This window comes from Ambystoma mexicanum, chromosome 9, assembly GCF_040938575.1.
Source record: "Ambystoma mexicanum isolate Mex_15411 chromosome 9, UKY_AmexF1_1, whole genome shotgun sequence".
NCBI lineage: Eukaryota > Metazoa > Chordata > Amphibia > Caudata > Ambystomatidae > Ambystoma > Ambystoma mexicanum.
In genome coordinates, this window is record NC_090931.1 from 97,319,323 (window position 1) to 97,346,940 (window position 27,618).

General features: G+C 46.1%; 1 protein-coding gene across 4 annotated transcripts in view; it reads left to right on the top strand.

Moving 5' to 3' along the window:
* USP28 (ubiquitin specific peptidase 28) overlaps positions 1 to 27,618 on the top strand; it is a 977,853-nt gene that overhangs the window by 645,933 nt on the left and 304,302 nt on the right. Inside the window, exons 19-20 of one of the 4 annotated variants that reach the window (XM_069614230.1) lie at positions 10,801 to 10,989; positions 12,435 to 12,530. The exons of 2 other annotated variants lie outside the window; for them this stretch is intronic. In XM_069614230.1, coding sequence (XP_069470331.1) covers positions 10,801 to 10,989; positions 12,435 to 12,530 — 285 coding nt within the window. The remainder of the gene's footprint in view (positions 1 to 10,800; positions 10,990 to 12,434; positions 12,531 to 27,618) is intronic. One more of the 4 variants, XM_069614231.1, reaches the window with a different exon arrangement.

A 27,618-nucleotide genomic window follows, 5' to 3' on the forward strand; every position in this document is an offset into this window, starting at 1 on the left:
AAATTGCGGACAGCCAGACTTGAAGTCTGACGCAGGTAGGTCTGAGGTCTTGGGTATCTATAAGTAACAATAAATACATAATGATAAGATTTAAACCTCGATAGATGGTCATAATTATTAGTCCATTCCCATTGGTCAAACTTCTTGCGTAATAAGGTTTTAATGATTTCATATTTTGTGCCCAATTTTAAAATTAAGATGCCAATCTCTAGTCTCATATGTCTTGTTATTCATGAGGGTAAACTCACCTGCACCACATGCCCATTTAGTCCTGCTGTTCGACCCCACGACTGCAAGCAGCTGACGTTTCGGGTTGGAATGGGACTTTAAATGGAACTCGCCTTGCCTAACCCGCAATTGACCCCTAAAGGACACCAAGCCAAATTTAAGCCTAAGGTACTACAACCGGCGTGTTTGTAGTAGTTTAAAAATCTGTCTCCATAAATATCCCTCAACTTTGTCCTGCCACCTCAAATCCTTCATTACTAAAGTCTCAAGGCCATACAAGACCATGGGCCAAATGTTTCGATGGTAGAGTGTAAGTATTCCCTCCAACAAATTGCCGGACGTCTGTCGAGCAAACATATCTATCATTTTAGTCCGGAATCAGGCTTTGGTAGTTTTTGCCTGTATATTAGTATAAGCCAGACTAGAGCTCATATCAAGACCCCAGTAGGGATACTGATCGACGTACACTAAATCACCCAGGCATTTTAAAAGGGTGGGTCGGGCTACATTCTGGGCTGAAACCTGCATAACGTTTGTTTTGGCCAGATGGACCAGCAAGTCATTTTCAGCCGCATAAGAGACCAGGGTTTCAAACATGCTCTTTGCTCCAGCGTAAGTGTGATTGAAAATGACTAGGTCGTCTGCATACAGTAGTCCGGGTATAGGCACACCACCAATCCACCTCGCCAAATCGCTGTGGGAGATCGGCCATGTATAAATTGTACAACAGGGGAGCCAAAACACATCCTTGTTTGACTCCTCTGTTGATCTGCACCCTGGCGGTCGTAGTGCCAGAGTCATCACCCCTCACTCGGCCCTATGTTCTCATGCAGACTGTTCAATATCCACAATAGGGCATCCCGACCCCTCCATTTTAGCCCATAGCTTAGTTCGACTGACAGTCAAAGGCTGCCCGAGTCTATAAAGATGGCATACAACAATGGTCATCCCTGGGCCGCTGATCTGCGAAACAATATATCCAATCCCTTAGGTTATGCGTAGTTGAGCCTCCTGGACAAAAGCCAGTTTGGGTGAAGTGTAATAGATGTTGTCCTTCAACCCAAGCCTGCAAATACCTCAGAATGATGGTTGAAAAAAATATTGCCAGTGACGTCCAAAAGGGACAATAATCTATAGTTAGCCGGCAGCAGTCTATTTCCCTTCTTGTAAATGGGAAGGAGAATTGACTGCTGCCAGGAAACTGGTATTGCGCATGGCAGACCTTATCAAAGAGTAGTTTTAAGAGACAAGCCCACCCACACGGGTCCTGTTTTAATACAACATTAACAAGACCATTTGGGCCCGGGGCTCTAGAACTCTTTTACTGTCATTACTTGAATACTCTCTATAGTAATCTGCAAGGGCCACCCTCCAGGACAATAGTCAGCCCTAGCATCATTTATATTTACTCCTGTTTGAAGTAGCCACTATTTTTCCTTAATATGATTTAGTATTAGTTTCTCTCTCACCATTGGCCCGGGACAGGATCTGCCAAATATTTCTATTTCTACTTCGTAGTGTGCAAATCATACCCTGCCAATTTAATTTTTTTGGCTGAATAATGCCAATGTTTGACATTGTTTGTATTCTGCTTTAATCACTTTAGCCTGACGACAGGTATCATGAAGTGAGCCACCAGCCCCAAGAACCCTTCTCAACTTTCCCCTCATGTCTCTTTTAGTGTCACGTATGGCAATATCAAATTTATTTCTGTTTATCGACAAATGCCAAGTTGCCCAATGGGACCTCTCCTGACGTCATAGCTCACTGCATTAACCAGTCTTTAATCTAGTTCCCATTGGAAGATTCCAACCAGTTTTGATCCCTCTCAAAGGCTTGCGTAAATAATTGGTTGGCCTTACAGACGCTTCTAGCTCTCAGCAGATGCGATTACCCGCATGATTAGGGAGTGCCCCACTACAGCTTTGAGGTTGAACTTTGGCTTTAGGACGGTCTAAAGTAAGGGCCAAGATGGCATGATCACTAAATTCATTTTGCTCAATCCTAAATTCGTTAGTTTTAAACAAACAAGCAGTATTTCCAAAGACATAATCAAGAGTCGCTCTGTTCTTACCCATGGCCCGTGTGTATTACCCAGGTCTATCACCCCTAGTTCTACCATTAATCAGCATAAGCTCCCAATTTCTCAAACATTTTACTAATTCGGCGCACATATTACCCTTCTTTTGCAACGTTTGGCAGTTTTTGACAACATTGTAATAGGGATCACACTCCAGTTCGTCGGTGCAACGAGCATTGAAATCCCCAACCAAAATTATCATCCACTCATCAGCTGTGTCAGCCCTGCTGGCCAAAACCTCGCCTAGTAAATCAAAAGTCCCATCCAGGGCTATGTTATTGGGGGGGGTCGAAATACAAATGTATCATCAAGAGACAGCACTCGCCCATATCACCCAATATCAACTCTACAGCTTGTAATAAGCCGCTAGGTGCCACAAAGTCAATTTTCCGAGACTCTATGGCTTGGCTTATACCGATTATGAGCCCCCCCCCCATATGGTCTACTCCAGAGCCCCCTTTTTGCCTTTACTTGATATAGGTGATAGCCCCCAAAAAACATAGTAGACTCCATCCAAGTTTCCTGTAATAAAAGAACATCGTATTTGGCAAGTAAGGGAGCTGAACCATCCTTGCTCAAGAGGCGGCCATGACCCCTCACATTCCAACATGCGATGGCACAGCTTCAATACTCGGCACTACTATATTCCCCAATGGAAGCCAGATCACTGTACGATTGACCCCGTGTGACCTTGCCTTTCCAGACTTGATGCTCTCTTGGTGAAAGCAATCAAAGCTGGGCCCCCTTCGAGGTCTAGCGAGGGCCCCGGATAGTGGCTTAATATACCCATCCGAGCCAGTTGCCCGTGGACCAGGACAAGCATTATTCATCAGCTATGGTCATTTACAACATACTGTCAATTTGTATCCAAATGTATGCAAAGCATCCATACATCATAATGAGACCTTCGCGGGGGACTCGAATTTTATCAGCGCCCAATTTGGCACAGTGTCCCATGGTGGAAGTTCAATGCGTGCCATGTCTCTGCTGCTAATACTTGCCAGCCTAGGGATTTGCTTCCAAATTTGTAGCAAGCAGGGATGATCGATTCAGGAATGGGCTATACAAAGTAGGGGACAGTTCTTCAAGTTTTACAAAGGGACCATGCGTAGAACGCTCAATAGGAGGATGGTCCGTTGGAGGGTGTTTAAAAGTAACTTGTGCATCAGTCCGTGTAGCCATCTGACCGTCCACTGCTCTGGCACCACTCCCCTCTAGTTGCAATCCACCCCACCAATCAGCCCCATGCAAGCAGGACTCTTCATTATTCAGAGCCCCATCTTTCGTAGAACAGCTCACTGCGGCCCGTAGCCGCCTGCCATCACGATTCACCACCATACCTCTCGGCCGATTGCCGGATGCACCCTTAAGCTCCAGGGCTTTTTCCTGGCTTTTAAATATAGCATTCTCGGGCACCAGGGAGGACTTGACTCTTGTAGAAGCCCATTTATCCAGTGGACCTCTCAGTTATTTGTCTCGTCGAACCGTCACTCTAAATTTTAGTGAAAGCTTTTTGGCCATCCATCGAGGCAGTTAAGCCCCTCCTTGAACGCCTGGCAGGAAATGGTGCGAAGGGTTTAGGCAAATAAATGAACTGTTTAACAGCTTTGAGTGCCTTCAATGGATCCACCTTGCATAGCTTTCTTACTACTTATTGGTGAATGACTTCATCATTGAAATCTCATTCCAAAGCGCATCCAATGCATCATCTTTTGTTACAGGTGGCAGGATTTAGTGAGTCCTGGGTCAGGAGAGTGCCACCGAGTGGGGGAACCCAGGCTCCCGGGTCGACCAATGTATCAGTAGGGTGAACTGCCGGGTTCGCACCTTTCTTTGTAGATTTAGTTATTACCAGCTGGTCACTTTTTACCTCCTCCTGAGGCCTTGAACCTTTAATACCTTCCTGGCTGTCTGCAGTGATCTCTGAATAGTTGTCCAATATGAAATCAGCCACCTTTGCCGTAATTGACTTTAGTTGTAGTTGGTCAGTGGCCATTTCAGAGCAGAGGGAGAAAAGGCCCTCTACTTTGGCCAGTATTGTGTTAATCCTAGTAGATATCGAATTAATTCCAGCCTGCTGAACGTCTATCCAAGGAGAATTCAATGATTCTTCGTCCAAGCTATCCCCCCAACTGACTCAGACCTGTCAGACAATACAGCAAGGTTAGGGCTGCTGGACAAGTTACCCTCGGTGGCGTTCTCAGGCCATAGTGGAATAACCCCCAAAGAGTTAAGCTTCAGTGTGTGCCAGAAGTGAAGCAATGGCCCATTATTATCAATTGATGAGATGGGACTAAGTATGCGTTTGTTGAAGTCTTCAACTAGCCCGATCCCATGGGCATCGACTGGTGATTTGTGGATAGTCCCCCCACTCCCCCCTGCCCCCCCCCTTCGGACAGGTCATAAGTGCCAATGGATTTAACAGGTAATTGACAAGCCAATGATGTAGGTCTATTTTTATGGACAGCCTCAAAGTAGCCAGTTATCCTCGCCAGATGGTCGTGCTTACTTTATTTTTTGTTCTTCTTAGTAGAAGGCGCCGTGGCCGATCTCCCTACTGCTCCCGCGTGACTCTTTGGGCATTTGCCCAACTTAACCACACCGCTCCGCAGCCCTGGTCTACGTTGTATTTTGGGTTTGGTCATAATGAGTTTACGACCCAAAAATTGGGCTTGGCTTCCCAGTAAAGAGTGCCAATACTGGACTATGTGCCAGAGTCAGAATAGTAATATACTTGAGGTGCTTCAGCAATGTCTACCACCCGGCCCTAGTTAGGCTAACAGTGCACAGTACACACTAAACACCAAAGACGCACCTCGCGAGTCGCTTACTGCTTGTTACTTCCTACGCCTTGCGCTGATCGTGCAGTTGCACAAACGGCCGACATCGCTCGTAGAGACACTCCCAGCCACCTACAAGGGAACAGGACACTGCCCCACCCCACTTCCACCACGATCACTTTGGCTGTAGCGGGGGTGCGGCCTACACTGACCGCGCTAGAGCCTCGTGTATCAGATGGATAAGGGGGGGTTATGGTTCAAGGAATGTATCTGGCTGCCAGCTTGTCGCCTGTCGTAGGATTCACCTGCCCGATCTCAGTCTCTGGCACAGCTGGGCTCGACAGGGAGAACAGGGCGCGGGAGAGCAAGGGTGCAACACTGCAGGCACCCAAACGTGGCACAGCACCTTCGGTCAAACCCCCTGCAGCAGTTCCTCCTGGGTGTTAGAGGAAAGGGCCCAGCGCGTGGCACATCAAGCCGCACCGAACTGTGTGTCAGAGTCTCAGAGTCTCACATTCTCACACAGCTACAGCTTCTTCGACGTACTCCTTCACTGCCAGGAGAAAAGTACTACAGACGGAGGAAGGAGTAAAAAAATAAGGTTTAAGTCTTGGATGCATTTTGGTGAAGAAAGTGTGAATGCATCCAAGAGTGAACAACCTGGAGACAGGAAGAGATAGTTTAGTGAAGGGATTCAGAAAAAGTGGAAAGAAAGATTTGTGTGTCATGGGTATAAAAATGAACGGACAATTCAAATGACTTAACAATAGAACCAAGAGAAGTATAGAGGGAAAATAGAATATTGGGCTCTCCATGGGTAAAGTGGTTTGCACCCCTGATGAAGCCAAAACTACAGTAAACTACTGTATAGCTGCCATCAACTTCCTCCCTAAAATCTGTGTAGGATGATAAAATCACCTTAGGGTAAAAATAGGGGATCCTGAGAGGACGAGATTCTTTAGGGTTGACCCAATACCATGTAGCTTACAAAGTACAAAGGGACATAGAGGTCTGTGGAGGGTGAGGGAGGGGGTGGGCAGGCGACAGCGCTTCAGGAAAAGTCCACCTGGCCACCAAAAAAGACAGGCAGGGGGTAGAAGGGTGAAGAGCCCCCAAAAGTGGCCGTAGAATCCCCAAATTGGAATTCTGACTTAAGTGTGCAGAATGGGCCAGGAAAGAAAAGTGTGGCATGAATAATGCTCCCAGGGAACTTTGACGCTTTGTGAAGTCCATGCCTTCAGACTGCGCTACAGCTCTAGTTTCTATAAAGTTGTCGATGGGATGAAGGTCTTGAAGGAATGTTTCCCAGCTAACATAAAGGTCTGCTCCCAAGAAGGACCCAAGGACCTAATCTTCCCAGCATATAGTGCCAAGGTCACTACTTGAATATCACACATTATAGCACACTTCATGATCACACCGTTGCAAAGATTTAGCACTGAGCATGCTCTTTGGCTTCTTCTCTGGATTCCTCCTTGCTCGGATTTTGCAACCCTTTTCCCGAGAGTAGCCTTCCTAGGCTTTTGGTGTAGACACAGCATCCACCAATGAACAAGTACCTTATATCCCCTCTCATGGGTGTAAGGGAGAATTCTCTGTTAAAGCTAATTTCCCAAACCTAGTGAGTCCCCCAGCAGCTTTGCTGGATTTTTGGGGTTTATTTTTTTCTCCTGCCAAGAGTGAGACTCTTTTTCTCCCACTCTTAGACATGATTTGAGATATCCTTTGACTTTGTAATGTGTGTTGTGGGCTATGGGGTCTTTTACTCCATAGGGCTTCATGTGTTTTTGGTATGTGTGTTACACAGTACCCTCTGTGCAGTAACACAGGGGTGTCATAGTGACCCCGAAACATAGACTCTGCACCCTGGGACTGGCTACTGTCTCCCAGAGCATGTAAAGTCACCATTGGCTTTACTAGTCCTAAATTGTGAACAGAACCAGTACAAACCATCATATTGTGGACGTACTGGTAGGGGCAATTCGATTGCCCCTGGGTCTGTTGTTCGATGGGGCACTGTCCAGTCCCCCCTGATCGAGTTTTGGCTGGTGGCAGTGGATACTACTTTTTATATTCGACCACAAATATATTCCTATGGGATTTTCCCATTGTTCGAGGCTACCACTTTTTAGCATAGCCTCAAACATACCGCTGGTTTATTTAATTAATATTAACTCACTGGTTGGGATTTTTTGCCAGAACTCGGTGCCAAAATGGAGTCTGTGTTCGCTTTTGTAACTCTAACCCAAGTCGAGCCCTTTGTTCCACTTTTTGGCGGGCTTCTGCACAGAAGCCTCCAAAAGTGGTGCCACTCTGTCTGGGTCTACAGGATGTGTGGGAGGGGGGTTTAGTCACCCTGGACTGAGTTGCCTCGGCAACTCAAGTTGCACTCTTGTGTGATTGGCCCAGTGGTGAGCAGCCCGGCTCACCACTTAGCATGTTTGAGTGACAGCTAGGACTGATGAATGGGGGTTTTCTGCATAAAAGCAGGGCTTTGGGGACAGGAACTTCAGAAGTCGCCACAGGACCAAAGAATCTGAAGAGAGAGAAGCTGAGCCGACCTGCAACGACGACACCACCGGTGGAGCCCTGCTGAACCGCCTCACCACTTCCCGACAACAGAGAAGATCTTCATCCCGGAGAGTCTTCTTCCTTTGAACTGGTGGGGATAACCAGTTCGCCCTCTTTTTCGCCTTCCTGGATCGTCTCGTGGTCGAATCGCTCGTGCCAAGCACCCCAGCGGCTGGATAGCCACGCTTCACCACTACCGCGAATAAAAGGGTAGTACCTTTTAACCGGGAAACTCCGCGGCTGGTTTCTTCCCTGGCAGTGCAACGACCTCCAGCTTTCCTCCACTTCGAGATCCTCTCTTTCCCTGGATGAAGCACCAACTTGCACCCGCTGCCAGGAACAACTGCCCCCGCTGGAGCTTTCGCACCATTTCAGGTACTGTGTTGCGCCTGGTCTCCCTTGCTACAGACTGTTCAAGGTGTCCCATAAATCCTTGACTCTCTATCCTGGGGTGACATGGGACCTGCTAACTAACTTTTTCCGAACTGATCCAACTCCTTTTGAACTATCTGCAAAGACTTCTAAAGTACAATTCAACTGTGTGATCTTGGACACATTCCGCCTTGCTCTCTCCAAGAGTGGGCCTGGCCTATGAACTTCCTTGCTCTACCGTAGACTCTGCCTTTCTTGCCTTGCTGTGGTTCTTTTAAAAGTGTTGGTATTGTGTGCTTTCTAATTCTGCCTTTTCCCTCCCTTTTTAACTAACGTATTGGAGTGCCATCTTAGGTTAAGCGCTCACCTCTGTTCAATAAGTAATCGGGGATGTACATATATTGATAGTGACTGTGTTTTGAACTTGCTTGCCATGTTAGTGTATTTTTACAAGTGTGCTTTTAAATAAATAATTATATACTTTTATACCAAAGCTCTGGTCAGTGTTTGCTTGTGCTACTGTATTTCGGTACCTAATGTGTATACTCTATATACTGCCCAACTCTTCTTGAGAGAAGTCTGACTGCTCAGCCACAGCTACCAGGTAAATGTGGGTGGTGCAGACTGCTACCAATTGGGTTTACTGCCAACTGCACAGGTTTCTGCCTAACAATGGGATACCTTACTACAAGGAATGTTGACCCCCCTCCCTCTCCCCCGCTCCATCCCCCACCCCATCCCCCACCAGAGTATTACTGTTGCCAACATGTAATTTATTTTCCCCCTGCAAGAGCTGTTGCAAGGCTTAAGTTATCACATACCAACAACGGGTTGTCAACATTCTTCGGTTCTTGCCTTCTAGTCATTCAGGCTCTGATTCTGTTGGAACTTTAGTGCTCTGTTGTCTTGGTAACCGCTTTAAAGACACTTGTGATATTGATCAATTTTGATTACTTGCAAAAGTATTTTTTTAAAGTACAGCAAAGAAGTATTGCCATCGTATCTCCACTTTTCATAGCAAAGGACGATGGCGTCTCATGGTGAGTGTGGGTATTTTGTGGGCACATGAAGGCTACTCCCTGTGCTCTGGCCAGGGCTTGCAAATAAAGTGACCATCTATGGCGGCTTCCTACACCTACCTGGGAGGAAAACAATATTAATCTATCTTCATTTCAACACATTGTATCATTTGTACCATATTTTACATGTAAAGTGCGTTTGTGAACATGCTATATAAAATCACAAAGCTAACATAAATTAGTAACTTTAGTAATTTCCTCGACCTGTGGGTCTTGTGCGCCCATTTTGTAGAATTATTTAGGCGCTGAATGTACATAATTGACAAATTTCAATCAACGCTGCATATGGATCAGGTGATGGAAACTCCCCATGGCTGGAGACCTTTATTTTCAAGATACTTCCTTTCGCTATGGGAGTCAAAGATCGAGACTGCACTTGACATGTGATGGTAGCCACATGAACATACCCTACATATGATAACTCACCAGAATATGATGGCGTTAATGGATCATTTGAGACTGCAGTTGGCATATTGGCGCCACCTGTGAGCTTATACTTTGCCTTCAGTGACTATACCAGGCTCACAAAATGATTATCGGGCCATTTGTAACGTTGGTTCACAAATGATAGCCACAGAGCATTGGCTTTGCCAGTGCTGCTTAAACCCAGCTGTTAACATAGTAAGTTACTGTTTGTGTGTCAGTGTTTGATGGCTCTTTGGGTATGTTTGTAACCATGCCACAGTATAATCCACAGTAAGTACTCTGCTTTCGTACAGGGAAGCCGCACTGTTTTTATGCTTTCCTACTTTTCTGTTGATTAGTCAACAATGGTTTTCACACTGGGTCCCAACTCTTTTTAGTTTGATGAATTATTATGGCCAGCAGAGTCCCTTCAACCCATCCCCCAGCATGCATGATGAGAAAAGGTGTCTGTGCCATACTTTGTCTGGGTGATGTGGGGACTGATCCTTACAGCGCATGTTACCTCTTCTTTCTATTGGGCCAGCCTGTACTCTTTCACGAGTCCAAATGGTGTTATGGGGAAATGGCTTTGCATGGAACTAAAGTTTAGCTGAATAGTTCTTAATTTTTGGTTGATGGTAGGGTGGGCGGTTTATAGCTCAGTGTGAGGGAAGCAATGTATAGTGCAGAATGGGGCGGTACAGAAATGTCATGTTCCAATATTGGCCACCATCTTGGAAGTGCTGCATTTAAAGAACACCTGCTGCTCTGGGGTTGCATTTATACTCTTCAGTGTGCCTACATCGGCTACCACCCTTAGAACACAGGGTGCCATTGTTGGTGTTCACCTGTGTAGAGTTGGCTTGACTAGCCACCTTCCTGAGACCATCGCACTATGCTAATATGTAATGTGGCACTGATGCGTGTGAATCTGCTTTCCTGTTGGTTTGGTGCCACTCTTGTCAGTCATCAGTGTCTCTTTTGGTACAGGAAGCGGGTGACCTGTGGCATTCATGCTTTTCTCTACTTTCTACTCCCATCTACACATCAAGGGATAATGCCTTTGCAATGTTTAACGATAGCCAGCATAAAGTAAAGGCAGGAGTGAATGTAGTGGTGTTGGGAAAAGCTAAGCTCTGCTTATTAACAGAACATGTGAGCAGGTTGAGGGCTTGAGGGAAGCTGGCATGCCTTGGGTCTCTTCTTTCTATTATTCTTTTCTGTCTTCACCAACTTCCACCATCGTCCTCTTTCTTCTAATTTTTCTCCCTTTGTGCCGCTGCAGCCAAACGAGGCCGATGCAGAGGGTGGGTCGACTGAATGCAAGCATGCCACCCAAGCTCAATCAGAAAACAAGCAGGAGCCTAGCAGCCCACGGGCAGAGGCTCTGTCCAGCTCCCACGTCTCTGAGGTGGATATTCCCAGTGTCGGAAGGATTCTGGTTAGATCCGATGCTGACGGATATAATGAGGAGGTACAGAGCTGAGTGCAGGACTTTAATATTGTAACTGTTTTGCCACCTGTAAGGGGGGCGGGGTTGGTTATTCTTTGTAAAGTTGTGTTGAATTTCCAACATTGACTGTTAAATTAGTAGAAGTATCACTTCTCATGAACAAGTGTGGTGGACATTATCTTTGTGAAAGCTTTGCATGAATTTCTCTCTAAAAATATGACGGTCTGCTATTTGTAAGACGCTTCATCTGTTTGCCAATAAGTGTGCCTATATAATTGTGATGTCAGGTTGGGCACTGGTGTAACCTTTTGCTTTATTGGAAAATGGCTAATCACTGAACATGCATGAAAAATTGTATTTTGAGACAAACTATGTTGCGGGTGTGTGTTTGTGTTCCTTTTAAGGCATGTAGTGCTTAAACAGTCCCTGATATATAACATAAACCGAAACATTTCATAAAATGATTCGGTTGGTACAACCATCTGTAAGGGTTTGCTGAATCTTAGCGAATAGATTTGAAAAGATTAGTGGTGCAAAGCTTTCAGAATTTAAGGGGGACTTGTTTGGTTGGTAATGGCAGTGTACTGTTTTTTCAAAGCCAAGCCCTGGATGAAAAAATGCATCCCTCCTAAGTTCCATGCTTCCGAAAGCCCATTTCACTGATCTCAAGCGGTTATGTTTGTTAATCTAGAAACTAGAATATATGCTGGTCCACTTTTATTGCAGTACCTTTGGGTTGCAAGACGCATTTCTCAAACTTCTCATGTTTGTAAAGTCCCTCCTTAATTTTGAGTCTTCATAGATCCGGTATTGTCTACAACAAAACCCAAGCCCCTCCCTTGGTCTCTGCTTAGCCCTGCTTGTAAAGATTGGTGGGTACCTCGTTATGTAAATCCCATGGGTTGGGATTTAAATCTGAATGTTAGCTTAGTTAGCAGTAATGTCTCTACAACTCAGCAGATGAAGGCATCATCCATTTACCAATATCCTCTAATTACAAAGCTCTTTTGAAGAGTGTGTGCGACCTGATGAATCGTATTTGAGATTAAATGAATTTTAGAATTACTTTGCTAAATAGTTGCAATATAAAGGGAGATATCCCCTGCGGATTTTATATAGTTCTCATCTTAAAGATAAGGGCCCACTGTGGGTTGGGCACCTGTAATATTCACTAGATGTTGCAGTGAATAATTCAAATTTTTTAAGTGTATGCTACAAGCTTGAGATCCAACTTCCCATGCCTTCATGCTTTTTCTCCACTTTTGTCTGTTTTGAGTCACTACACTCACTGCTTTTTAGTATTCTGGTTGACTATTGAATTTCATTGGCATTAATTAGTTCATCCTGGTTTTACTGTTGTATGAAAGTCACTTTTGTTTTTTTGTTTCTTTGTGTTTTTTTTTTCCTTTCTTCACTGCAGTCTTTCTTCTGTCTTTTTTGTTTGCTTCTTTCTTTCCCTCTGTTAGGTGATGCTAAGCCCAGCCATGCAGGGCGTCATCCTCTCTATTGTCAAAGCTCGTCATGCCTTTGACCGTGATGGGCCTGAAGCCGGGCTAGTGAAGGTATCTTTGTAATTTATACTTGTATAATAAATGCATATTCGTCCAGCATTTATTTTAACTGTTCAAGGCATGTAGGTCAGATGTTCTACATCATTTAAAACATCTTAGCATGATGTTCCTGGCAGATTATCAATGTAAATGATAGTTGTTATGATGACAAGTTTTTATTGTCTACTAGCAAAAAGTACCCATACTTCGCGTGGGTTCTGTAGAGAGACATGATAACACTCATCAATTGTTGAAAATCGATGATTGTGTAGGTCTCTGTTCCAAGTTGCTGATCAGTTGATGTTTGCACTCTGACGTAAACTATACTGAGAACGGGCACATGCAGATGGCTGACATACCACAGAGCAGGCCTGGAGGGGAGGGTTGGTGTACTGCAGCATACTGGGACTTCTGTGCGCTCTCGCCACATGTCGCTTAACCCTGGCGCAGTGCGTTGCTGTGCATATTGAAGGCAAGTCCCTTTTTAACACACACTACATAGTGAATACAGCCCTCTAGGGAAATAAGGCAGGAGATAGCTTGTAAGGGTAATAAGGTTTTAATTGTACAGAATACAAAATATCAGCAAAGGACTCTGCTGCTCGAGAACGTTCTGGTTAACCATAAAACAAGCATGAGGTTAAAAGGCCAAATGGCGTCGTCGCATATAGTACAATCTAGCGCCACTGATTGGCGGGTCCATAGACATAGGCCTGCTCCATAGGGGATGCCAGGCTACAAGTAGTTCGTTCCTTTGCCGACGGTCAGGCTCCACATGGGTCAGCTGCGCTCATCCTGTTGTCTGGTGAAGATCGGTCACTCATAAAATAGTGTTACATCTGAACTAGCACACTAAGCCTACTACATCACTGTGGCATGCACCTGAGCGGCTCTGGTTGATGCCAGGGGGGGGGGGGAGGATAACTACAGTCACACTGACCCACACATTCAGGGCTTCTTGCTACCTCTCTTCCTGGACCCAAGGTCTCCACCCTTGGCTTTGATCTATAATCTATCCCTCCCTGTACTTGGGTTGTGGGGGTTGAGTCAGTGGTGGGGGGCTGGCTTTGGGCTGACTGGGTTGGGTTAGAGGCCTGCTTGCAGCTTAGTGGAGATAGATGGGCACTGCATAGAGCCTGGTATTGTCTCACTCTCTTGCAGGGCATATTCCTCTAAAAGATACTGAATGTTTGCAACAGTGAAGGGACATGGGGGGGAAGTGGACTTCTGTGAGAACTGGCTGTACGGATTAATTCTGCCTTAATGATGTTGGGCCTAGTAAAATCTTTCCATGGAGCTCGACTGGTGCAGCGCGGTGAAGCAAGCCTGTGCTATTGTCATAACTATAAAATGGCGTTTCTTTTTATGTGTCTCCTAATGCCATGCATCTGTTCGCGCTATATTACTTCTGCACCGAGTTTCATTGTGAGGTTCTCTCCTCCTTAATACACTACACTATCTCATAGGGGATTTGCCTCACCTGAAAGCGCCTACGGTGTTGGGACGAACCAATATATCCTGGAAACGGTAAGTCCTAGGGCCTTGAAACATGGTTTTCTCTGTTCCTTACCTTGAGACGTTTAAAATGAACTTTGTCCGGTCATTCTTCGATCACATTGATGTTTTGCCGATTTCAGGCAACAGTCTCATGTGTGAAGGGGCTGAAATCCAGGGAAAATATGGGAAAGTGGTGGGGTGTCCAAATCCCATGTAGCCAGTAATATCTATCTCCTTCAATAGTCTCATCTGAAGGTTGTCCCCTGAGGAGATCGGGGAGAGGCTCACACTCCTCTTCCTCTTGATCCGAGGTTAAGAGCAAAGCTCCTAGTTCTGGGCTGGAAACATAAGCCTTCTGGCAGTTAGTGTGATAGACCCTAGGGGCCTCCCTGGGGTTGCCCAAGTCCACTCAATAGTTGACCTCTCCAAGTTCGCCTACAACCTTGAAGGGTCCAATCGACTTGTCCTGTAAGACCCTCTGCCTTGTAGGTACCATAACCAATACAAGCTGGTCTGGAGTAAACTCCACCGTGTTGGCCTTCTGGTCTTGCCAATGCTTGACCAGAGCCTGACCTGCTTTCAGGTTTTCTGAAGCTGCTGTCGTCATCGGTGGCATCCTCTTCTTGAGGCCCAGCACATAGTCAGTGACTCTCACTGGCTGTAGGGAGGGAGCCCTCTCCAACCATTCCTTGATCAGGGCCAAAGGCCCTCTGACTGGATGAAGAGGCTTGAAGGACTTCTATAAGCAAAGAGAAGGCATGTTAGTAGAAGGTCCCGCTTTCTTCCAAGGGGTTCGTCTAAAGCACCTATAATGCTCTTCATTGTACGGTTAAACCTTTTCACCAACCCATTGGTGTGGGGCGGTAGGTTGTTGAGAACTTTTAAGTCACTCCACAGTACTCTTACGTCCTGTCCCCTTTCCTCCATATTGTATGGGCGTCCTTCGCAAGGGACGGGAGACGAAACCTTTTTCACCAAAAAAATCTTCTCCTTTAACTTTAGAGGTGTGTGGGGGTGTAGCCCTGGGAGCATGCGCTCACCTGACTCCGCCCACCGGCAACCACTCCTCAGTCCCCTTTTCCACGTCGACAGGAACGGACCGGATTCACCAGAGCTCCTGGGTTTGGCTTCGGCCATGTAATACCACGCGCTCGTCCCCGCGTCCTCACCCTAAGACCCCCTACTAAAACGGGGATCCCGATGCAGAAAGAGGTAGTTGCCTCGGTCAAGAAGAGGTGGTTCAAGCTGCACTTGGCCCAACCTGTCAATCGGCGGCAAGACGCCAAGTATAGGCAGATGGAGGGGGATACACTCTTGCTTTTGACGCATCCTCAACCGCACTCTTCTGTGATCGCTGCGGCATCACACTATTCTAAGCCTCAGTCGTCCTCAGCCACCTCGTCTTCGAGGCTGCTAAGCAAGGAGAAGATCTTTGAGGCGCACAGGGAAAAAAGCTGTACTCCAACGCCTCCTTGCACCTGCGTCAAGCCAACGCGGATGCCATGCTGGCAGCCATTAACCAATGGCTCTGGCGGGAAATTGCGGACTTCCTCTCAGAACTTACGGCACAGAGCCAAGCGTGCTTCAAGGCTGACCTAGGAGAAGCCTAGCTATAGCGCAGGACATCATGGAGTCCTCCGTGGCCCACATCGATACCTGTGGCCGGGCCATTGGCATTGCCATGTACATGAGAAGGACGGCCTGGCTGCGGGCTACTAAGTGAATCCCGTGGCCCAGGAACGCATGTTGGACCTTCCATTCTAGGGTAGTGACCTCTTCCACTCCCCACGGATGAGGAATTAGATAAAAAAGAACAGCTCGCAAACCGCAAGGTGTTCATCTAGTCTTGCGAAGGCCACGCCCAAGGCCTACACCCAGTCACAGCAACACTCTGACAAGGTGGGGGCATTTGGCAGGTTCCGGGGCTTCCATGAACAGAGGTCCAGGCAACATGACTGTTCTCACAGTCGGCACCAGAGGATACTGGGGGGGGGGGGGTTTCAATCCCCCTCCTCCGCAACAGCCTCAGAGGGAAAGAAGGCATGACACGCCCCTTTGGGTCCACGTGTCTCTGGTGGGGAGCAGGCTGCCTTTCATGTGCAATGTTCATGCCAGAATTCTTCAGACCCCTGGATCCTCTCCATAGTCTCCACGGGGTACTGCGTACCAGTACATTCCTTTCCTACCTCCCACCCCCCTCCTCTCCCACAGATTGGGACAACATCAATTGGCTAGCAGTTAAGGACATATGGCTGGCTCTCAAGACCTTTCTCCCTATTATCAAGGGCAAGACGGTTCTTATCCAGCCAGACAAACCCACCAGCATGTACTAGGTCAACGAGCAGGGGAGTACCAGATCCCTTTCACTGGGCAACCTAGCCGTCAGCATGTGGGAATGGGCTCTGGAGAACATCTACCTCATGGATGTCCACCTCCTGGGGGAATCCAACCTGGAAGCGAACAGGCTCGGCAGACTGGGGGCAGACAATTAAGAGCGCCTGGCCTAGCAGGGGGGCAGGGTACTCCACCCTGCTCCTCACAAACTAGTCCTCAGTTTGGTTCCTGAGCAAGTCACGCTGAAACAGTTGAGCCTATCTCAGTCTAACCTAGAGGTCATCCAGGGTGCTAGAAGCAAGGCTACTAGGTGCCAATAAAAGAGTAAATGGTCTAGATTCTGTCATTGGGCTGACTCTCGTGAGATCGACCCTCTTAAGTGCACCTTGGACGACGTGCTCTCCTTTTCGGCACACCTCGCCCACTCAGCCGTACAGGTGGATACATGCAACACCTATCGGGCAGCCATAGGCGCTTACAGGAATTCGGAGGAGGGCCTCTTCTCCTCCAACCCGGTGGTCAAGCGACATCTGGCGGGCCTCCACAGGCTTTACCCGCATATAAAGAAACCACACCCTGTGTGGAACCTTAATGTTGTGTTGGGCGCCTTTAGCGCACAAACCTTTTGAGCCAATGGTGTCCGCGGACATCAGGCTGGTCACCGTAAAGACAGTCCTGCTCACCTCAACTCGCAGAGTTGGCGAGATCCAGTCTCTGGTGGCTTCAGAGCCCTACACTACCTTTAACAAGGACAGGGTCGTCCTGTGAATGTACCCTACGTTCCTACCCAAGGTGACCACCTCCTTCCATCTCAACGAGGTAATGGTCTTCTTTCTTCGCCGACCCCAAGGACGAGCCTCAGAGGGTCTTGCACCGTCTGGATGTCAGACATGCTGAAATACTACCTGGACAGGACCATGGACTTCTGCAAGTCGGACACCTTGTTTGTCACTCTCGGTGGGTCAAGGCCCAGTTTCCAGGCCTCCATAGCAAGGTGGCCTATGAGGGGCAACACAAACCTGTGCCAGCTAACTTACATGCCCATGCGGTCAGAGCCATGGCCATTGCGTCCCAGCAGCATTTGCCGTGGCAGGTCATCAGCAGGGCGGCTACCCTGGCCGCTCCTTTGGCTTTCTGTAAGCAGTATTGTTTGGACACCGCCTCTAGGTCAGACGTGGCATTCAGGCAGGCTGTTCGAAGAAACCTGTTTTCTTAAGGAGGGTCGCCTCTCCACCCAGGGGCTACATTCATATGTAATCGCCTATACAGTATGGAGGAAAGGGAATGGGACGTAAGAGTAATGAATAGTTACTGAACGTAGTGAAAAACGTGCTCTTAGTCCATAGTCCCCTTTCCTCCATACATTCCACCATTCTCCCCCCAAATAATACTGGTGTCATTAGGCAATGCTGAATATTGTTGACACGTCAATGGGGACTGAGGAGTGGCGCAGGTGGGCGGAGTCAGGTGAGCGCATGCTCCCAAGGGCGCGTCCCGCGCGCCTCTAAAGTTGAAGTGCAAGAAGATTTTTCTGGTGAAAAAGGCTCCGTCGCCCGTTCCTCTCGAGGGACGCCCATACAGTATGGAGGAAAGGGGACTATGGACTAAGAGTATGTTAGTCACTACGGTGAGTAACTATTTTTTCCACATGGTCTGCATGTAGTGGGGCATAAAGTTTGATCCCCTGTCAGAGATGACTTCCTTAGGAAACCCAACCCTGGTAAAAATACCATGGCGGCCCTTAGCCACTGCCTGAGCAGTAACAATACTCACAGGTATGGGCTCAGGATACCTGGTAGCATGGTCTACCACAACCAATATAAATCAGTTGCCTGAGGAGGTTGGAGGGTCCAGGGGACCAACAATGTCAATCCCCACCCTCTCAAAAGGGACTCCCACCACAGGGAGGGGCACCAGAGATGCCATGTTCTTAAGTCCACTCTTGCCAGAAGTCTGACAAGTGTGGCAGCTCCTACAGAACTTATCTACATCAGCCCCCAATTTAGGCCAATAGAAGTACAGAGATAGCCTATCTTTGGTCCTCTTGAAACTCAAGAGACCAGCCAAAGGGATCTCATATGCCAACTGTAGGAACTTTTGTCTCAGCACCTGGGGCACTACCATTCACCTGTTGTCCCCTGGGGTAGATTCAGTAGGTTCACTGTAGAGGAGGCCATCCTCCCAGCAGAGCCACTGCTTCCATGGCTCTTGCCTTTCCAGCTGGGAAGCGGTCTGCTGGCTCAGACCTTCTAGAACAGGACACCCTCTTTGTCCTCTGCTGAAGTCTGCCCTAGGGGGTCCACCTTCTGCAAGTAAAGTCTGCAGCTCAGGATGGTCTCTAGGATCCAAATCTCCAATGCAGGGAAGGTTTTCTTCCCGCTCTGTCACCAGTAGCTGATTCCATTGAATTTGGTTGGTACCCCCACTCAGCATCAGCTGGGTAAGGGGTCACAATGGTGACCTGGGACAGTCTTCTCAGGGATGTCCTTGTCCTATGAACAGGTTTAGATTTCAGACCTTTCTTTTTCCCCAGAGATCTTGGATTTCTCATTAGTCTCGTTTCTTTTCTTGGAAGTTGAAGAGTGGCCTTCCTGTGGACTGGAGGTATTGGAAATCTCGTTAACCTCAAACTGAAAGTCTCAAGGTTGCCTCTCTGGACAATCTTGTTTTCTCCTGATTCTTCTTGCTGGGAGATCTGGGAGTACTAGACGCTACTCCAAGAGCCTTCAGGTCATTCCCCAACAGGACTCTTCCTGGCACTTCATTCTATACACTTAACAGGGATCCTAACAGTCATGTTATTGCACTGGATGTGAGCTGGCAGAATAGGAACCATTTGGATAGGGCCTCCTGCAAGTTTAGTGGAACCTTTTGGGTGCCTTAGCTACATCCTCCGGTTTGAAAAGACTTTCATCAACAACTGTAATGCTTGCCCCAGTGTCTCTTATCGCAGGAGTCTCCTGCCCATTTAAAAGAAAACTGTCATTATAATATTCTTTGTTATCTAGAATGGTGTTATAAACATGCACATTCTGTTGTTCCCACAGACCCAGGGACACTAAAGATACACTGGCTTGAACTCCAATGGGGTCTTCAGCCAGTAGTTGAAAGTGTGCACTTGCCATTTGTGCTTCTTTCTCCATCATGGATGAGGCAGTGTGGATTCCTGAAGGTTTACCCTTGTCTGGGATCCCGTTTCACATGATCTACAGACCCACATACCAAACATTTTCCAAATGTTCTCTGGAAGGAGGGTTTCTGTTGACCTCCCTCTGGTTTGGCACCAGAGGGTTCACTAGGTGTACCAGGTTTCACAAAGAATTTACCCTTGCTATGTTTGTAGCCCTCTTTCGGGTGGTTAGAATTAGAATTCTCTTTACCCTCTTTCTTGTGCTGCTTCCCCTCTTCCTTTTTGTGAATAGCGCCAGAGTCTTTGAGTGACCCTGTTGGCTACCCATAAATCAGCAGCTCATGCTAGCTTTTTAGGATACATTTACTTTTAGCCAATTGCTGTCTCAGCTCAGGAGAGCAGGCAACAAAAATAGATTAAAGCAAAAAGAGTCCTTCAAAGACGTGTGCTCTGTACCCTTTAACCCAACCATCTCCGTTTTTCAAGCATTCACATACCCAGGAGGCCAAGGGGTACCATAAGTCTTTTTGAGGGTCATAAACCTCTTAAAGTACTGGGAAGGAGTTTTCCCAAATCTGACTATTAATGCCAGCTTAACTGACTCGTAATCCTTTCCGTCACTGGCACCCAACAGCATCACAGCCTTTCAGGGGGAGCCTAGACACGAGCCATGGAATCAAATCATTCCCACTTATTTCTTGCAGACTATAGGTGTATTCAAACGTACCCAGCCAATCCAACACATCAAGTTTAGGTTCATACATACTTTCTACTTCTTCAGGCAGGCGAGGCCTCTTGGGACTAGTAGATCTGAAAGACCCTGAAAGGGAAGCATAATCAAGGGACGTTTTCCTCATTTCCATTTCATGCTGCATTTCTCTTTCTCTTAGTTTCACCTCTCGATGTTTGTTTTCAGATTGCACATCCAGTTTCTTGAACTCCAACTCTAATCTTAGTCTTTCAAGTGAAATATATGCTGGGCTTAGATTTGGACCTTGCGGGGTCACAATGGGAAGTGACTGAGGTTCAGGGGCAGGCTGTGGAAGAGGGTGGCTCCCTTCTGACTCCTCTTGCTGATTGGAGGTTTACTCTAAACTATCATCCTCATTATCTTCTACATTATTTTGGTTAGTATTGGTTTACGTTTTTTCCTTTCAGAGTCAGACCCCTAGTTTTACACATCTTACAGTTGTTCTACTGTCAGGCAAGTCAGGGCTGACTCGTTAAAGTTATCCATATTTGGCATGTTACAGTTGCTTTTCATTTTGGTAGAGCTTTGGTAGAGCCTAGCCGTGTGGCTTGTTTAGTTGGGCACAAGTACAACAAATAGTCAATGTAACCTCACTACGCCAATCCCACTGCTTATCTGCTTGGTATTATAAGGTAACCCACCTTTTGGTATAGGTCTGTACTACACAAGTTGGTAGTGTGACTGAGCAGCCAGGCCTATATGAAGAGGGGTAAATGTGAGCTGTGGAGCTGTACAAATGAAATCTGTAAATACAAGTAGCCAAATAACACTTCCATTCAAGGTTTCAGTTATAAATATTTATTTAACATCAATTTTTAAATAAGCATTCTTTATAAATTCAATTTATGTAACAATGTAAATATACTTTAAAATTGCTTTTCACAATCAAAACAAGTTAATGGATACTCTTTGGATATGTTTCTTAAACAATTCCTACACACTGAAGGGACTTCAAAAATAAGGAGAGTAATGGCATTTTTATATTATATACCTCACTAGCATAATTTACAGATTTTCAGGTTGCAGAAAGATTAGTGAAGGAAAAAGGTTAGACAGTTTCTCAGTGTATGTGAGGACAACTAAATCTTCCAGTGAAATCTAGATACGCCTTTCCCAGCAGTAACAGTCTACAACAAGCGACCACCTATGAGGGACAAACAGTATCAAAGTCAATAGATGAGAGTCTGCAGGGAGCCAGGACAGCCAAAGTCAATTGGGACACCGTCTATGGATCTGTTGCACTTCTTAGATCAATGTCTTGCACAAAGTTGGAGAGGTTGCTAGAAAAATCACTTGTAGGGTCACAAGCTGTTAAGCCTGTGAAAAGAGAGTTGGAATCAACTCTAAAAGGTGAGCCACTGCAATTGCCAACTGAGAGGAGCGCAGCTAAATGGCAATAAGGTAAGTACCCCGAGCCTAATCAGTTCCTCTAGTTTGAAGAAGATTGGTCCAGCTGGATTCTGTCTTGCTGCAGCGATGCAGACCCTTGTTCCTGAGCCTCAGTCGTGGGGACAAGAGGCAGGACATCTGGAGGGGTCCTGCTGCGGTACTTGGGAGGTTGTCGGCAGCTACATGCTCTTTTTGATTCAGCTGCACTTTGCAGTTTCAGCACTTAGTAAACAGCACCGTTGCGGTACTTGGACACCAATTGGACTTTCTTTGCTTCCTCGGTTCTGCACTCTGGTTAGGGGACTCTGGATCTGGAGGTCCTGCTTCTGGAGGGCCGTTAGGAGACTCCTGGAGCTTCTTGACAGATTAGTTGGCGGCATATTTTGCACTAGACTACAGACACTCGACCCCTGGCATTGGGTTCTCACAGCAATGAATACGCACAGCCAGTCGGGGATGGTGATCCAGTGGAGTTCGTCTCTGGATTAGTTGGTCTCACCGACCCAAGGGGAAAAATCGTTCTGGAGGAGCTTCTCTGTCGAGTTGAAAAAGGAGTTCAGCACAGCAGTAGGGCTTCACTGGGCAATTCAAAAGGTCCAGGAGATGGCGCCAAGCTTCGTTCATGGTTTCTTTGTTGGGTGTTTCTCCCAGTGGTCGACTCTGCCTGTAGTCCCAAAACCCTCGCTTTTTAAGCAGTTTTCTCCCATTCACGCACAGAGTAGGCTGTCAATCACACAGCAGGGTGGCTGTCCTGCACTCAGGCATTCCTAGAGACAAAGGACAGGGGCGACACACTGAAGCCAGGGGCAGGCTTCAGGGTTGCAGCCCGCCAACGGCAATACAAACAAAGGCCTCGAACGTGTCTCAATGCACACAGTAAATCCCAAGAACGACCTCACAAACAGAAAATGGTAAAAATAGAAGACAGGGGGCCATTTTGACAAAATGATCTCCCATGGGTGCTGGACTGCAGCTGAGGGTTCAGCCTGCGGTAGAAAAGCACAATGGTAGGAAAAAGTAAACCACTGCCCCCAGCCATTTAAAGTAGTGAGTACCATACAAATGTTACATGGGAATGTAGGATAAGGCGCTACTAGGTAACCCCCTGGGAATCCACATAAGATGGTGTGTGCTGGACCTGCAAAGAGAAAAGGTAAGTAAAGTCAATTTCACTTTACTAGTCTTGGGAACTGTAGTTCACACAAGAGAAGGTATTTAAACCTTATGGGAAATCTAAACTGAAACACTGCTCTGAATGGGCTATGGGTCACCATACAAAAAGCAGATGCCTATGGAGTTTGTCAGACTCCAAAAACAGTGAAAACACAGAAAACAAAATCAGGTAAAAACACACGAGAGAGTGAGAAAAGTCTCACTCACTCCAGGGTTAAAATAATTAAAAAGTCCTAAGTCCAGCAAAAGAGCTGGGGGTCTCGAAGGTTGAAGGGAATAAGCACAGACATGAGAATTCTCCCTAACAATGAGAGAAACCTGGAGAGAGGAATGCGTATGTAGCCACAGGAGGACGCCCGAGCTACATCACATCCAGAGAGAGAGAGAGAGAGAGAGAGAGAGAGAAGCGCATATGCCAGGAGGCCCAAGGAAGAGCAACTAAAAGGGCAGGAGCCCGGAGAGAGATGGTGGCGAGACCACGGAGAGGCCGTGGTGGACAGCTAGTCCACAACACTTTGCTGACACCACCAGAGACACATTGCAGTTCGGTATCCAGTTCCTGACCGAGAGAAGGTATGAGGCAAAGCCAAACCGAAGCAGAGAACGCTGAAGGAGACACGCCGGCAGCAAGAAGAGACCAGAAAGATGGCTCCCGAGGTACGAGACATTCGAGGACGCTCTCCAGCATACTTGAAGGTAACTGGGAGAATGGTAGTTGAGGGAGAACCTGCAAGTAACTTGTCTCAGTAGATGTGACGAGACATAATTAAAACAGACTTAATTAACTTTTAAAGGATATGATGCAAGAGAAAGTAATCCTAATAATCTAAGCTTGAAGAGAAGGAATGGTGGAAAGGAACACCCTGGGAAAAGGGAAAAAAAATGTAACATTCTGCATACAAAGTACAAAATAGTAAAAAGAAGGACCCTTATGAATCGGAGTTCAGAGGAACTAACCAGTTGAAAAGTTTGCCATGGCAAATAGGCCTAAATAAACTGAATTGTAATCATCCAGGAGAGAGAGGCTGACAGAATAACATTGAAATCAACAACTTGAATAAAGGATCCTCCAAAAGATTACCAAAATTAATTTCCAAGGAGCGGAGAACAGTCAGTAGTAACCCCTTGGAAAGAACTACAAAGACCAATCCATGAAGTCCCAAGATGATATTATTTTTTTTTCTTTTTTTTTTTTTCTTTGACAGTTTACTGGTAAACTGCAAATGTACAGCCCCATCCCTGGAGCAGGAACGTTATTACACTTTATAAAATATAAATTCCATCAATCTAATGTAAGGCAGGGGCTCCAAGTGCCGCCACTGGGGACCACCAACAGATTTTGTCAAAATGTTTTAACAGGTCTGAAACAAAGGTCACAAGTGATCTAAAATTGGGTGTATGTGCATTTCTGCTTGGACTGGTCAGTGGCTTTTAGGACACGTGCTCCGATCCCCCTGTCTAAGAAATCTTGCAACTTCCATCTCTCAATAAACAAGATAGTGTTTAAGAATGGTGTATTAAACAAGAACACTCAACTGGTACTGGAAGTACCTTCAGGAGAAGGGAGTCATTCTCCTGTCCTGAATTAGTGTTCATGGTGGTAGGGTCAGGTAGGTTAGTTTGGATGGTGGACTGATTTCTTTTTGCACTTTCACACCTGACAGACGAGCACTTCAGTAAGATAGGCAGGGATCACCCATAGTGATAGGGAAACCTAGGCCTAATAATCTTTATTTTTTTATTTGTATATAATCTTTTTAGATTTTTACAAAGGAGTTTTCGTAGGTACAGATACATGAAGAAAAAAAATGTTGATCACTATTGCTGTTCGTGTCCAAGAAAGTTGTTGCAAGAGCTTTAATCGTCTAAACTTTGCAAGTCAATTTAGATCATCAACTAGCTCGTGGATGTGGTTTCCCGCTGACATCAGAGATGGTTAATCTTTTCCATGGCGATGATTAGAAGTTTTGCCGTCGGAATTAGCCATCTAGTTCGAGCTCCTGTGATTAGATGGTTCCACCACGTGTCTTCATCATCTACGAAAGAGTTTATACGCAGAGGGCCGAAAAAGGCGTCCCTTTCTTGTGCGATCGCCGGGCAGACCATCAGGAGGTGCCTTATAGATTCTATTGTTTGTGGATTTTTGCAAAGTCGGCAGGTTTTCTCTTTAATGGCTGCTCTTATAGCTAAGATTTCCTAGGTGGGTAGCAGATTGAGACCGGCTTTCAGTAGATTTTTCATTAGCAATTTGCTTGGATATTTTATGCAATACTCCATAGGTTCTCTAAGCTTGTTGGGAATAGGTGGCAGATGGCTAAGCAGTTTATTTGAAACAAAAATCAATTTTAATAAAAAATCAGTGAAGCATGTCTTTGCAGTGTCCACGTCCACAGAGCTAGGAGCTTTTTAGTGTGGATTGGCTCTCTGAATAGACCTAGTCAGTGCATTCACTTCTCCTTCTCAGTCCAGAATTTGAGTAGTGTTACTGACAGACAAGCTTCTCGAAAACCACTTACATGGTTTGCCTCCAAGGCAATTTCGTGGTGGACGCATTAGATGTAATGTATTAATTTATTTGCCATGCGATCCTAGGGAAGCAGAGCATCAGTGACAAAAGTAAAAAGTTAACCTGCTAAATTTGAGTTGAAAACAACCAGTGCACATCTGCTTTAATTCACAAGATTGGGCCTTTAATGTTTTCAGTCTGATTTCTTGCTGAAATCGCAAAGGTAAAATTGGAAAAGAAACTGTTGTGACACCTTTTACATCCCAGCCCACAGCTTTCATGAGAAGCATATCAAAAATTCCTGAGTCAGCAGTGCCCTTTGGCTCAGCGCGGAACAACGGGCTGGCTTAGTATGTAGAAGTTACTTAAGTATTTAGCTGTTAAAACACTTTGTATAGCGCCAACAACATTACTATTCTTTAGTATGCAAAAGAATGCAAATTTATTTTTGGATTTTATGAGCTTCTAATTTTGTGGCAGAAGTAACATTCTCCCTGGTTTCCAGTTTGTAAATAAATAGCTTGCGGTTAGAAAAGTATGTTTCAGTTCTTAGCCGTGTTACTTTTGACACATCGAACATTTGAAGCCTGGGAGGGAACTGGCTGGGATTTGGAGTGCTGCAGAGGTAGTGTTCGCAGTCCCCGTTGGGTTGGCATAGGTGTAGCTTTTCTGACACCATCTGCTCATTTGCTTCGGCGGTGACTCCTGAGAAGGTTGCTGCAAGCCGGCATGTTGGCCACAGATTGTGACCTTTTGAGGCAGAGGATTTGCCAGCCAGTTTTTGTGACCATAACCAGCTGCAGGCACCTTTAAAGATCCTAAGCCCGACAGAGCAGCGCTCCTATATCATAGTAATGGGGCCAGCTCTGTTGATAAATGGAAAAATCATGCAAAAGGTGGGAGTTGGAATCCCTTGCCTGCTGTCCAGTACACTAATACTTATTAAATCCCCCAAAGGCCTTGTACAAGGGGGTTCGTAGCTGCTTTTATAGCCAAGCGAGAGACTCATCAGTAAGGTGGCAAAAAGGTAAGAAGATAAGATGAGGTACGATTATTCACTCAGAAACCTATTTGAGTGCTCGCTGCGGATGAAACTCTTGGGCTGTGGCTTATTTCCACAGTGAAGAGTTTTGCTCTGATGGCCGCTTTCACATATTATCTATCAGGAATATCCCTCGTGGTGTTTTTTTGGTTGGTTTCCTGGGCACTGAGATTGGCGTGTATGTATGTATTATAGCAGCTAGAAATGGCATAGCGCTTTAGTTTGCTTACAAATAACATGTATCGCTCTATAATACCGGGGACACAAATGCAAAGTGACTGGGTAGGTCTTGTCACAAGTCCAGAGGGTGATGTGGCTAATTCGGGCATAATACATTGAAATATTGAACAGTTGGGCACTAAAGCTGTTTAGTGTGTTTTATTTGTTCAGTTGTTTATTATTTTTAAACAAGTCCTCAAATGATTGTTTAGGAGCGAGTGCAGCGAACAATGAAAAACACGTGAACCCGACAGGCCACCGATCTGAGTCCCTTCACACGTCCAAATGGTTGTAATTATGCTCCTATTGAAAACGCCTATATTATTAGCAATGTATCTGTTCCTTCACTCGCGTGTGACGATGCAAATCTGAAATTACAAAGCAAGGTGTTGGAGAATATTATGCATCTTTGTCGAAGCAGTTTTTATTTGCCTTCACAAAGCTTCCCTTCACTTATTCAGCTGGAAAATGGCAATACTGCTCACATTGCCTGTCTGTGCTTTGTCTGCTGAGATGGTCTCTCGTGTACGGTGCAGTTGTGAAAGTTGAGGTACGAGTGATGGCTGTATCATTCTTGGTGTCTGTTTTCTCACCCGCTCATCATTCCTGGACCACCCCATCTAATTCCCCTTGATACTTTAGAATTGCTGCCAGCAATTAAGCCTTGTTCAAGCAGTCATGATCTTTCTTGCATCACTGAGCTCTCGGATACGGTGCTCAGACATGACCCAGAGCACTTACAACGTTCTAGTCTCTTGTCAGTCTTACAATGACTATTGTCATTTCTTAATTGCATTGTGGGTTTTTCCAGAGTTCTTGTGGAACGTCCTGACATTGTTTCCAGTTATTAGGATAATTTCTTGCAATCCTTTGTTGAGGGGTGATAGTTACTATCCCCAAATAGAAAGCAGCGTTTGCTTTAAACTTTCTCTGACTCTCCTATTGGTAGCAGGGGCTGAGCAGTTAAGGTCAACTCTTAGCAGATGAGCATGGTGGTTTCAAAATACGTTTGTTTGGAGGTTTGCCAAACGTACTCTGGTAGAGTCCTGGGATGCCAAC